Source organism: Melanostigma gelatinosum (genome assembly GCF_949748355.1).
Source record: "Melanostigma gelatinosum genome assembly, chromosome: 18".
Classification (NCBI taxonomy): Eukaryota; Metazoa; Chordata; class Actinopteri; order Perciformes; family Zoarcidae; genus Melanostigma; species Melanostigma gelatinosum.
Window position 1 is genome coordinate 12,201,066 of NC_136651.1, and position 13,678 is coordinate 12,214,743.

Genomic DNA, 13,678 nt, shown 5'->3' on the forward strand with positions numbered 1-13,678 from the left:
GAGCAGTGCGTGTGTCGTGAAATCTCCTGCTTTCAATCTCGGCATCGATATTGTTTTGCTGTCAACCATGGTGCATGGTGTTTCCACGTATCCAGCACAGACAGGCATTTTTTTCTTAATACAATGCAGAACTATTCAACTGTCAAGCATACACATTGGATTGGTTTGAATAACTGTAATGTATCTGACGTGTGTACAGCTGTATTATCCAGGACAATAGAAGTATTGGATCGGAACCCTGTATGGGCAGGTACTCCATAAATAACTTTGATCGAGTGGAAAAAAAACCTTTCCAGCTGTCTCGCAAAGGTAGAGGTAGGCAGTGTGGGAGTTAGACTTTCCTGGTAATCTGGACGCATCTCCAATGCAGTCACTGGCTTTGCTTTAATTAGGGTGCAAATTATATCCGAGTAGATTCATAGATAAGCGATCGTAAGTGTGCAAGACAAATTGCACACGAAATGCCACATTAACATGTAATAAGACTGAACTAAGTAATCTCTAATTAGATTGCCCTTTTAGAAAGGGGAGCGCGTCTGTGATCCTGTGGAAAAACAACTTTTTAGGGCTCTGGAGAACATGCCTGGAACCTTTTTAACAGCTACCTATGATACAAAACTGTTACTCATGTATTATTATATAGCGCTTAATGATGGTGATGACATTTATTGTACTTTGTTCTTTCCTCTACTGAAAACGGCATTTCTTTTTGAACGGCTATCATTTTGACTTCTTATATCAGCCATTCACTGCCTCTTTGCCTCCACTTATGGAATCTGAGATGACAACCTTTAAGGTTGTTTGTGCTTTTAATAGTAATTAAGTAATTAAGTACACACTTTGTTGAACTTTCGTATCAGATATATATGACAGTTTCTTTTGCCTTTTGCTTTTTATCACAGTGTGGGGTGCAACAACCCAATAAATCATTCCCAGAATCCATCATTTTTAAAACTGGCATTACCGCCTTGCCTCTGCCAAGCAGACATGTTGCCGTTTACATCCACGTCTGTCCAAAATGTCATCACTTCACAATTTTACCTCGCTAGACATTTTTGTGAAATTGTCATAACTGTCATATTTTTTGCAAACAGAAGTGTCACAAGAGGTTGGGGTACGACTGAACGCTGCATAAGACATTTGAAGGCGACCAAGAGAAGAATTCAACAGCCAGACCAATGACTCACACAGCAGCATGATGGAGAAGAGTCACCTCCAGTTTTAATTAGTCCAGCAGCCAATTTTAAAACAGAGATAGAAAAGGATGGACTTGACCAATACCGACATATTAAGTCAAACGAGTGAAGAGGTCAGACTTTCACTTCAGTTTGTCACTCACTGTCATGGCGCTTTTACTGGTATCCAAAATGTCATATACAGAGGTTTATGTGTACAGATCTCCATCTAGACCTTACGAACTGTAAAGTGGACTGATTTTATGGAACATTATAAATGAAGGGGATTGACCCATACATTGTTTATGTGATTGTCTGTTGATGGTGATCAGTGTTTTTCTGTTGAATGTGACCACTGCCTTTTTTTGATTTGCAATATTAGGATTTGAAGTAGTGTAAAAAGTCTGCGTCATGTGAAGTACGCAACAGAATAAAAGGGGGCTCCATGAAACCCATGAATAACAATAACATAAGCAGGGTACGGGCGAACGGAAATTCTTAAAATCAATATCAACATACTGAAACCAACCCAAAGCTCAGGTCCAGGATGAATGAATGCAATAATATTAAACAGCCATGTCTCCAGAGGTATTGGTATTCGTTATCTACATACTGTCATTTCAGGTACCAGATAAGACACACATGCCTCCTCTTAATAACATCATGCTTGGATCTGCTTTCTGAAGACAAAAATGAAAACTAAGCTACAAACAAAACTAAACCAAACAGCACTTTACAAAATGTTACTATACATATAATACCTCCAAATCAAACTATACAATACAAAATTGCTTTTAACTCTTCTCCCCTAGAATCTATTTTTGCTGACATGTGGTACAGAGCATACAGCAACTCCTATAAAAAGCAACAAAGCGCAAAAAGGTACAACAAATACAACAATAAAAATAGACGAATTAATAAAGAAAACGTAAAACAAAGTAGATGGCGCATTGAAAAGGAAACTGAACCTCAAGTAAAGACAAACGACATACATTAAAGTTAAGCAACAATATCAAGATCACATTTTCCCCCTCATAACTATGCTGTGGTGGTCGTGGCAAATCACGTCTTATTGTGGTCCGTTGCCTAACACTCTCCGAGTAATGGACATGACAGAAGCTGAACGGACTATTCCGGTTGCTATGACTAGAAGCAGTTCATCAGCAGTCCCAGTCTCTTTTCTGCACCCCTTTGTTCCTTTCCCCCTCCAACCCTCATTCCCTCCTTATTCTGAAGGCATTCAGGTGAGTTTCTCTTTAGTTCATTGAAAACACCCAGCACCTCCTACACAGTGTTCTTACTTGCATTCTCATTCAGCTTTTCCATGTAGTTCCGAAGATCCTGTGAGTCCCCAAGCTCGATGTCCGGACATACCCATTTTATCTCGCTGGTCTGCACAAGTGCTAATGTGCTGAGCACAGGACATCCATTACTGGACTTGATGTTGGAAAAGGTGGTAAACTTCACCCTCTTTCTCTTGGTGGTGGGTGAGTTAAGGGACTCGTTCCTGTGATCCCTCCCACTCGAACTACAGCCTCCAGCACCAACATTTCCACGCTGAATGCCCCCGTTCAGTAACTGACTACCCTCCTCTAGGGTACCGCTCAGCTCTTCCTGCTGCTGTTGCTGCAGACATAGCCCCTCGTCTTGGCCCAGCCAAACCCAGTCGTGGGCATGGGGCATTGCCTCTGGGGCCTCCAGGGACAGCTGCTTGCTACGGTACTTGTATGCATAAGAGATGCAGTTGATGAGAAAAACCAGGATGGCCAGGCAGAAGACCCCCAGCAGGGCGTACATACCAATCTCCAGGTCTGTCAGGCCTCGTCGGGATGGCAACAAGTCGTCATCAGTGCTGCGGCTACGAGGCAGCTCTGCCTGGTCTGGATATTCAGAGAATTCATTCGGGACCCTGGCCCCGCTGTCGGCTGATAGACGGCCTCCATTAGGTCTCACTGGGACATGGCCCCTGATTGTAGTTGCTCCACGATTGATTAACCCAGTTTCCACGTCAGCGATAGAACCGCCATAATATGGAGGATCAGGACGTGTTCGCCGGTCTCCTGGTTGTCTGTATTGCTCCCCTGGCTGACCAAACCTTGTCTGTATGTTTGCCATTCCAGTGGCAAAGATAGTGCGTTGTTTTCCCTTCTGGCACACCTCCGATGGGCTCATTTCAACACGCACAAGCAGACCCTGACCCTCCCCCTTGGCAACAATGATGGGCCATTTCCATGCTGCACTTCGCTGCACCGCCACCACCTGTTCATCCAAAGAGGTGGCTGTCAGGGTAAAATGGGCAGGGTTGTAGTTGTCTAGAGCAGTCATGGATCCATCACTGAACTGGAGCCAAGCGCTGATAAGCGACTCCTAAGGAAACAGACAAACAGAAGTTGTTATTATTACAATAGCAAAAATAATTGTGCCTCAGTGATCTGCACACTTTCAATTGATGCACAAGGATGACTGTAGAATAAAACAAAGGAACATGGTGAAAGCAAAAGTGAGCCTTAATTACAGTAGAAAAGCGCAATTGGAAATTAAACTATTATCCTGAAAGCCAAATATTCTTTTCTCTCCAAGGGAAGAGACAGAAGCCGTTCCCATTTGAAATTCTAATTACGAGAAGAACAGAGCTGTTCAGTGGTATATGCAAACCAAAGAGATGGCTTCACTATATCAAGAGTGATTTCATTGTAAAAGGGAAAATTGCAACACATATCACAGACTTCATATTAACTCTGATTCAGTCCTGAACTTGTAAGCCATATACAATGTGGAGTGATAATCCAGTAAAGACCATCCTCTTGTGGCAATGTTAAAGGATGATTCTGATTATGTAAAAAAACAGCAAAATATTTGGATGCCGTGCATTAGTACCTGATTGAGTGATTCAATGACTTCCTGTGTGGTTGCAGTGGCGACGATGGCCCTGTTGCTGCCCGGGCTGAGCTGCAGGGACAGAGAGAGTCGAGAGACCAACTGCACCCCCAGCTCTGTCACGCTCACTTCATCATCTAGAACCCTGATGCTCCTCTCAGCCAGGACCGATGATGTCAGAGGGGAGAGCACCTGCAACACACAGAAACATTTGCTACTCACGGGGGTCTATTAAGATCCAAAACGACTGTTACTGTGAATGAAGAGGAGGAGCTAATTTGCTAGTCGCCACTGTTGTTGACACATGATGATAAGATGTCCAATCCCTGAGCCCTGAGAGCCAAAGCATGCACTCTAATTTGAGTTGTATCAAGAAGTGCCTTTGGAGTTCCTTCTTCCAGTGGTCCACAACTAATGAAATGTAACCTTAGTCCAGTACTATAAATTAAGTCTTGAAGAAAAACGCAAACATAACACAAAAATACATATATTTATACCAATGCTCAAGAAAAAGGCTGCTATCGCCAGGATGACATCATTTGTCTGAGTCTTCAAAAACCAAATCCTGGTCGTTGTTAGTTATTCAGACAGTAGAATGACTTGGTAAGGGTAATGTGATAAAATGGGTACAATGAAGTGGTCACTCGACCAACTTCCTTCTTTTACTTTTCCTGTACTTGTTTGTGTACTGGGTGAATAAAAACATGCGAATGGGACAAAAAAATGGCACATCCTTTGTATTATAAACTCTAATTAGCAACAGAGACCACGTGCACATGAACTCTGCGTAGATAAGAATATTGGGTTACACTGTAAACAAACGCAGACTAACATAAAAACACCTCTAACCTCACATGCAAACATATAAACCCCACCTCACTAACACATTCTCCGCCTCCCTGAGGTGCCAGAGGCGTAAGCGTGTAAATAGTTGTGATTATTGTTATGAGATGAGTATCCCTCCCATCCGCTCCAATTAGGGCTTCAGTCTCTCCTCCAACCGCCCCCTCATGGCCGCATTTACCAGCCATAATGAACTGTCAGCACCCATCACTGCCTCATTTGTACAGACCCTTCTTCCCTGTTTTCATTTTCCTGTTGCCTCACACACATATCCTTGAATGTTAAGCACAGCTAAAATCACCCTGGTCTCAAAACATGGGCATAAGGTTTCACCTCACCTCTGAGATGAGTGCAAAGGCAGACTGGTGGTGGCTTTCACTCGAATTAATAAGCGAGCACACTGATTGTCTGAAAGTGTCAAGAGGTTGTGTGTCATCTGCTCTTATCAGGAGATGATTCCCAACTTCATAAAGAATCTTTCCCCTCTAAAGATGGCGGGAAGCACACCCTATAACTCCTACACAACTCTCCACAAGAAGCCAGTACCCAGCGCTTTGTGCTGCTCTCCTCTCAGAGATGTCAAGGCTCCTTTCCTTGATTCTGTGGAAGTGGTCAGACCCCTTCTCCGCCCCTTCACCAGAGTCCTTTGTTCATTATTCAGAGATGTCGTCTCCCTTCTCAAACCCATTAGAGAGATTGCAGGGTCTGCCTTTGGCCTACATCCATAGTCGTGAGATACCCTGTTTGATCAAAAATAAAGCTCCTGATATTTTATGGTTTCAAAGCCTTTGGAAATCGGTGCTGTATTACTGGCACTTGGATGATTGAGGCAGAAATCCTTCCTTTTTTTTCACGAAGGAGCTCTCAAGTTCACGTGATGCTTTTCACAACATCCATATCTGCTATTTGTGTGTCTCTCAACCTGCATCTGAACATACAAACAGCCTAACTATTGTTGAAATAAGTCCCCACTTGCAGCTGCCTTACCACTCAACAATGAGGTTACATTAATAGAGAGAAGGTATACTCACAATATTATCTAGACTGGAAACTATATTGAAGACTACATTAAAGATATTCAACAATGTACTCAATTATTTGCTTGGAAAATGTTACACAACAGCTTGGTCTTATAAGACCTTTGAGCTATTTATTAATGGATTACAAATGCGAATAATGCTAAATCAATTTCGGAAAAACAAATAAACAGTTTTTGTTCTTTCCATATTTCCTCTTATGCAGTGTTTGAATAAAAAGATAGTTTGGGACCAAATATTCGGAAAATGCAAAACAAATATTTGTTATTTTTACAAATCATTTGTGATGGTCAGATCATGGAACAGCCCATTATGCACGTTGCTAAAAGGCCAATGTTTGCGTGCGTGGATATTGCAGTATTTCTAATATCCTGCCTAGAAGGAGCCAATCAAGGGAGGCGAGCAGCTGTCATTCACAAACAAATGTGGAGAAACAAAGGTCACAGGAAATGGAGATTTTTAATAAGGTTTTTGTTGTTTTTAGGAAAATAAGGAAACCTTTGTCTATTTCCCAAAGTGTTTACATGACTTCTCTGGATTAAACCAAAAGCTTTGTGCTAGATCAAGACCATGTTTTTATTCAGTATGATTTAACCTTTCCACCGATCACCTGACCAGCATAACAAAGACTTGTTTGAAAACATAGCTGACACTTACAGACTGTTGATTACATAGAAGATGCATTCAATATCAAATCATTAACCTTTATGTTCATTACATCATTTTCATTTCAGGGGATTATTAGACTGCACAAATATTCAAAATTGTATTAACATTGCAAATGGACTTTTCCAAAATATTTATTGAAGGAGAAATGGCTGTCAAAATACCAATTTCAATTAAATATTGCCGTGCAGCAGAGATGTCCTGGCCTACACATCATATTCTTCTCTAAATATCCCAAATCCTACCTTCATTGCAATATCACTCGAAGTAAGCGCAATTAGATATGTTTTCCAAATCGTTCAGCCCCACATAGTATAGGTACCAGCAATTATAACTCCCTGTGTAAGAGCTAGATCAAGCTGCTCTTCACAGGAAACAGATGCCAGGACATTATTCCTTAATTACTGATATACCTCTAATGGGTTGAAATCACCAAGGCCAAAATGAAGGAATGAAGGAAAACAAAAAGAATCGGCATCGCTTTTGATAGACACTTTATCCAATAAGAAATAAATCCCAGGCTTTAATGCCACAGCATTGTAAAAGTGCCCACATTTATTTAAAATGCAAACTATAGCCTCAAATGTACCTGGAGTTTCAGCCTAAACATGATCTTCAAACCTTTCTGACCCAGTCTTTATGACGTCTTTAGAAGCTTTTTTAACCCACCCCCCCGAACTAGCGCAATAATGCACACAGTACACTAGTGAATCGATCTGAGCTGACTGTGTCAAAATCAGGGCTGGATTAATATTCACTGCTAAAAATGGAGCATTTAAGGCTTTAACAAGTGTTGAAATACAGTTTGTTAAATGGCCCATAGTGCCATTCCCCCTTCATTCCACAGTATAACATCTGCACAGATCAGTAAGATGTAAATCGACCACATGATATCTTTGAAGTAAAACGAGCAATCAAAAATTGCACACATTTTCAGTTTCCCATTTCATCAGTCTCGGATCAGATCGGCTGAAAACAAGTCGATCTCGCATGTCTTTCGAGTCACTTTTCCTTCCATTTCAAGCGTGCCCAGGCCAACAGGGAAACACCACTCTATCTCACACACATGTAGCCACTCCTGCAGTGCACACAGCTGTTCTATTGATAAATAAAGAGAAGGCGATTTGGATTCCAGTCCAACTGCTTCAACAATGTGTTGTTCTGTGTTGTGCTATCTTGTAAACGCCAGATTGATGTTGGTTTACGGTGATGGCGGACACATGTGTCATCCTAAGCGAGCGCCTGGTTGTAGTATCATGTAAATAGGATTCTGATTGTTGTGTATGAAGGAGGGAGGGAGAGAAAGCGTGAGAGATATATCACTCTCTCTTCCTGCAGAGCTTGTAGTAGACGTGCCATGACACCGTTTCTCTGTTAGCTCATGATAGGCTGAAGTATTTGTGCTATGCTGCAATCAATGTCGTTGTTTTTGGAACCTTTTTCTCTTTCCACAGCCAAACCTTGTTGTGTCTTACTCCACATGCTCTATATGTGTAGCTTACTGGCAACCTCTTTCTTGGAAACCAAAACATGCAAACAACTCGCCTGTTTTTATGCCTTCAGCATACGTGGGACAGCATCAGCACTTATTCAGAGACATGTTTCTGGCTGTCTGATGAATAGAAGTCCAACATTCACTTTACTTTCAGACATGTTTCTGTCTCCACCAACCCGGATAAAAAATGTCTGCGTTTTAGCTCCTAGATGCTCCAATAGGTTCACCAGCTAGCTTTGTCCGCCTGTTGTTTGCTGCAGGAGACGGGATTGATGAGAATTTGACCACAACAATGAGCAGAAAGTGGCTAAAACCTCGTAGAGCTTTGTCACTACAGGCTACTACTTTTACATTACACATAGAGCTCAACTATTGATTAGTGGAGCTTCTCCTCTTTCTTCATTTTACAGTGTTGTGAACTGAACAAAGTGCTCTCCCCATCAAAAACACGATATTGAGATAGATTTTTTTCCTGTAAGAATTATCTGTGTGACTTTCCCAAAATACTTGCCTATAGTTGCAGACGTCTGCAATACCTCCCATATATTAGATTTTTTGAGTGGTGATTTGCTGACTGTTTCCTCAGTTGGAAACACAGCCCAGCCAATCAGAGCGTTGTAGTCGACAGATGAATTGCCACTAAAATGGCAGGTTGTTTAGTTTCATTCTGTGTCGACTAAAAATTCTGTTAACGTGACAGATGTGTCAGTCACTACTGATTGGTTGGGGCAAAGTCACTCCCCCACCTAAACATGAACATGACCATGATGTCATACTACACACACACACACATACACACACACCCATCCAACCTGTAGTTTGGTGATTCCAGCGCCCACTCCTATGAGAACTTGGCCCTCCAGCAGTTGTGCAACCTTCGGGACCTCCACCCTCAGAAAGTCCTTGACCAGTTGTGTCACCTCCACCTGCCAGTCACTACCCAGCAGGAAGTTCCGCTGGCCCAGGCCGTCCTCGTCTCCTCTAACTTCTCCCGTATCGGCCACAAAGTGTGTGAGGACACGGAGGGTGGTGCTCTGATACTGGGCAACACAGCCGCTCTCCTTCCTCTCATCTGCTGCATCGTCTTCATCCTTGTCGTCAGTGACCCTCTCATACCTGCGCGAATGAGAACAGGAAGGCAAAACGAGCAATGAGAATGAAGCGTGGATCAAATGACCTCGAACAGTGAAGAGTATGAAGGCAGATAGCACAAGCATACTTCTGTTTGTGAAGTAAAAAGCACTGAAAGCTCTTTGTGTCTCGAGAAGTCCTCAGGTGGCAAAGATACTTTGAAGGTTATCACCAGTATAATTCTATTTCCTCTCACAATTCAATGCAATTCATGTTTTCCTTATCACCATTAATGCACATACAGTCTAAACCCTCTGATGTATTTACTGCAGTGCAGCCAGAGCCTCTACTGTCTGTTTGTGCTGCCGGTTTTCTCGACCTCCCGAAAGTCATAGGCTCCCAGTGTTTTCAAAAAAATCCATTAAAAACAGCTTGCAGAGACAAACTGCTGCCTTGCTTGCTTTCTCATTTTCTTTAAAAGGGCAACTGATATTTTGCTGTATGTCTGCCATTTATTTGGCCCACGGCAAACACTTTGCAGATAGAGCCATCTCAGAAAGATATAGGTTTTGTTACAAATGAACGTTTGCAAAACCCAGTAGGGGAATTTTTTACACATTTGTTCCGCACTTTTCCTCCTAGTTAAGTGCAGTTTATATGGCCCTTCATCACATTAACAGGCCCACATTACGAGTGGGGAAGGTCGGACAGGAAGGACGAGGGTCCTGCGAAGAATTACAAAAGAGGTCTTATATAGGTGCCACTGTGGATCTAATAAAACATCCAACCAATTCATACAAATAGACAACTCAGAAATATATTATGGTCGAAGCCATGAGGCAGCTAGATGTTTGATATGAGGTTTACTTATAAGATTACAAAAGTCAATACATATCTGAAATACAAAATTAATAAAAAATCGATATACTTGGCTGCTTTAAGGGTCCATTTGATTCTATTATGCTCTAATATATCATATATTCTCAGCAGGTTGTCTTACGTCATGATTAACTGGAATTTAATGTACCTCCCAAAGGTTCATATTCTGCTCCCTCCCCCCAAAAAACAAAGATTAAAACTGCTTGTAGACACAAACTGCTCCCTCAGCTACGACAATACATCATATTATGACGACATATTGTATATTTTGGTCTCCATGCTGGGCTGTGGGAGCTGCAGTGACGGGTGAAATGTGGCCTTGGGACACAGATCCTCTCCTAAGAGTCAACCGTGTTGACTCTGAAGAGAAACACTGCTGCGGCTATTAGGTGCATACATCACTCGTATCCATCCCCATCCTTCATCTTCCATCACTCTTTACCACTAGGTCTATTGTGTTGTCCTGTGCGTCACCATTGTCATATCTCTCTCTCGCTCTCTGCACGACTGAATCTCATTCTATATTTTGTAGATCAGTTTCTAACTTGACTTGACTTTAATCCATTTTTCAACTCTCTCACTCTGCTTTTCTCTCTCACTCACTCTCAGCTTTTATTCTCTTTCACTTTCCAGCGCTGCCTGCATCTCTGTCTCTAACAGTCAGCTGGCCGGGGGGGGAGGAGAGTGACAGCGACAATTTCCATTAGGTTTAATGAGGCATGGGCGGTCAGGCAGAAAAACGGGTTAACAGGTTAACATGCTGTGGCCCAATGGCTTGGCTTAGTTCCTAGCCTCCATTCACCATGCCCTCCCCCTTTCCCTTATTCCACATCAGTAAAGGGGACGTCAGTTAAACCAAGGTGACATTTGTGGCTGGCAACAGAAACATGAGGTCAGGTCATGTTTGTAGCAGTGAGTGACAGGTCAGTCAAGGTGTCAGAGAGCACGCGCACATTGACACACTATGGCACATTTAAAAAAAAAAAAAAAATCAAATTTAGTTTTTGATATTCTCTCTCTTCTCGTACAAATATGCACACAAACTTGGCATATCCTGCATTCTTCATGCAGTGATGCACTTGACAGACATGACTGATGGGATCAGACGTGGATAGCAGGGCGTTAGAGTGCCACCCTGTGGGGTGTAGGCCAATGGGAAATGGCACGGAAGTGACTTTTTGGCCGGAATGTACTTTAAAGAAATATGTTTTCCATACAGATCTTTCACATCATATACAAGTTAATATAGAGGTTCAATTAAAACAAATTCACTTTTGGTGTTAATTGGGGTCTAGTTTACTCAAAATCTCATTCACGCAACCTAAACCGTCAAAACCAGCAATGTTTCCATTTAAAGTATCAATAATCCAGTTTCTGACATGCTCATAAGCATCTCAACACACAGGGTGGGGGAACATCAGGTATTCACATTATCACAATTGATCAGCAGTTTCAAGCTCCCCATTGACCCCTCCAGTCATCCCCTTCCTCTTCTGAGCCTTGTCACACAAAGAGATCTGTCTTTATTACCCTTGATTGCCCCCGGCAACATTCTCTGGTTAAACTGCACCCCCATTGACCTCCTCCCTCTTATCGAAGCAAAGGCCCGAGATACTCCATATGGTCCTGTTACCACTCTCCTCGGTACACAATCATATGTCACATATATAGTTTTGTTCGTGAGTAAGGCACATAAACTAAGTCACAGTAAAAATGTACTAGCACATGGAAGATTCTCCATCACATACATGTAATTACTGTTTTCATCTTGCAGTATAAATTGTGCATGAATGTAATATCGTCGCTCTTATCAGGGGCTAAACACTGGAGCATATGGAACAATCTAATTCCTTTTTCCAGTACAAACATAGTAAAACCATAGTTACTGTATGATCAAAGTTATTCGTAATAATAATGTATTATTATGTAAATTATTGTGCCTAAATGAGCATTTATTTTAATTTCAGTATGGTTATTTCTTTTTTAAATCAGCCAGATTCATATTTGAAGGAAAAACTAATATAATATAGCTGAAGATAATAATATCCTTATTGTAACCGCATCATACAACTCACGAGGCAGCGCACAGATCATGCGCACTGTGCCATTTTTCAGCCCCACAAATTTTTGCCACGCTCTGTAATGCTCAAAATTATTACTCATTTCTTATTCAGCATAAACACCTTTTGGGAGACCAGTGGATCCAGTGAATTACGAGACACTCATTATAGCGACTCTGCAGCTGCACCTGCATTTTATGCCTCATATGTCTGCGCCACTATTACCGAGACAATTTATTGTGGCCTCCATTTATTTTACCAAGTGAAGAATGTGATCGGATTCTCATGCAGGTTAATGACCTAAATAAAGAAGTTTAGACTTGTCCTGTATGGCCAACTTGTGCTGTGATACATGGGCAGTCACTCGATGAAGCCCAACATATATTTTGCATTTGGCTTGTGCAAGAGTTTGGTGTTTGTTTTAAGATGCAAGGATTAATATGCAGGAAATACATCCCTTACAGCTGCTGATGTGGCGCTGCAATTCAATTCAAAATAGGCGTGGGTTTTACAATAATGCATGGTATGAAATGCAACGGACGCAATTGACAGTCGGGCCTTACCTCCTGTTCCCCGTACTAACGGGGACCCTCCAGCCCTTTATCTGGCTAAGCTCGGGGTCGGCCACATCGATGAGCAAGGGCAGGTGGGGCATCCACACGCTCATCTCCAGCTGGGCACTCAGGAAACTGTAGGTAAAGTTGAGCATCACCCTGCTCTTCCCTCTTGTCTCCTTCCCGTTGACATACACGTAGTCGCATCGCTCTGACACCTGCAGACAAAAGGGGAAGGTTAGGGAAGCAGCCGGAAGAGAGACGGACTAAAGAGATAAAGAAAGAAGGGCAATCTAATTTGAGAAGGAAAACTTGGACAAAAGTATTTAAATTCTAATAAGGAGTCATATAAACGAAATGCTTCTAAAATGCGTCTTCTTGAGAAAGACCCTCTGTTCTTTCCGTCCAGTTGGTCTTTGTCAGCCGCCTCTCCTGAGATGCTGACGTGTGGAAAGATTTGGCATCGCTTCAGTAAAACCTCGAGAGTCAGGTCTGCTGAGTTTCTTCCGTGCGCGGATGAGTCGTTAATGCGTGTGCATGCAGGATAATATGTGTGCAAAGTAATGTGACTTTGGTTCCAACTGAACAGCTGGAGCTTAATAAAAGACGCAAACTTTCTTCATCCAAACAGGCAACGGAACCTCAAACCGAATTATGATTGGCTGCGTAAAATACAGCTCCAATCAGTTATTGAGGTTCTGTTGTCCAACATCGAGAAATGATCTAGCAGAAAATGTCTTAAATGTCTATTATCTTCAAAGCACCAGAACCTTCAAATGTTTTGTTTCCAATCCCTTGCATTTCAATCTCAAATACCGTCATAAGCCTGATTGGCACAACTGGTAATTTCAGCACATGTCCCCATTACTGACAATTGGTTCTTTGTAACAAACCACTCACAAGACGTCTCCACGTCTTTGCATAGAACTTGGCTCTGCTCTCAAATGATGTCAGGCCAGCCCCCTATCTCTGGGGAACTAAACTGACAGTTTGGTGTCTGTCAGTTCTCTCCTCCTCCTCC

At 42.2% G+C, this 13,678-nt stretch overlaps 1 protein-coding gene across 1 annotated transcript in view; it reads right to left on the reverse strand.

Annotated features, from left to right (window-relative positions):
• Positions 1 to 2,459: 2,459 nt before the first annotated feature.
• The window catches only part of LOC306792830 (transmembrane protein 132C), a gene marked incomplete at both ends in the record, with an annotated part of 129,017 nt that continues 117,798 nt past the window's right edge, over positions 2,460 to 13,678 (reverse strand). The window contains 4 exons of the mRNA XM_079290169.1: positions 2,460 to 3,542; positions 4,053 to 4,244; positions 8,906 to 9,209; positions 12,667 to 12,875. Of these exons, the coding sequence (XP_079146295.1) occupies positions 2,460 to 3,542; positions 4,053 to 4,244; positions 8,906 to 9,209; positions 12,667 to 12,875 (1,788 nt within the window). The remainder of the gene's footprint in view (positions 3,543 to 4,052; positions 4,245 to 8,905; positions 9,210 to 12,666; positions 12,876 to 13,678) is intronic.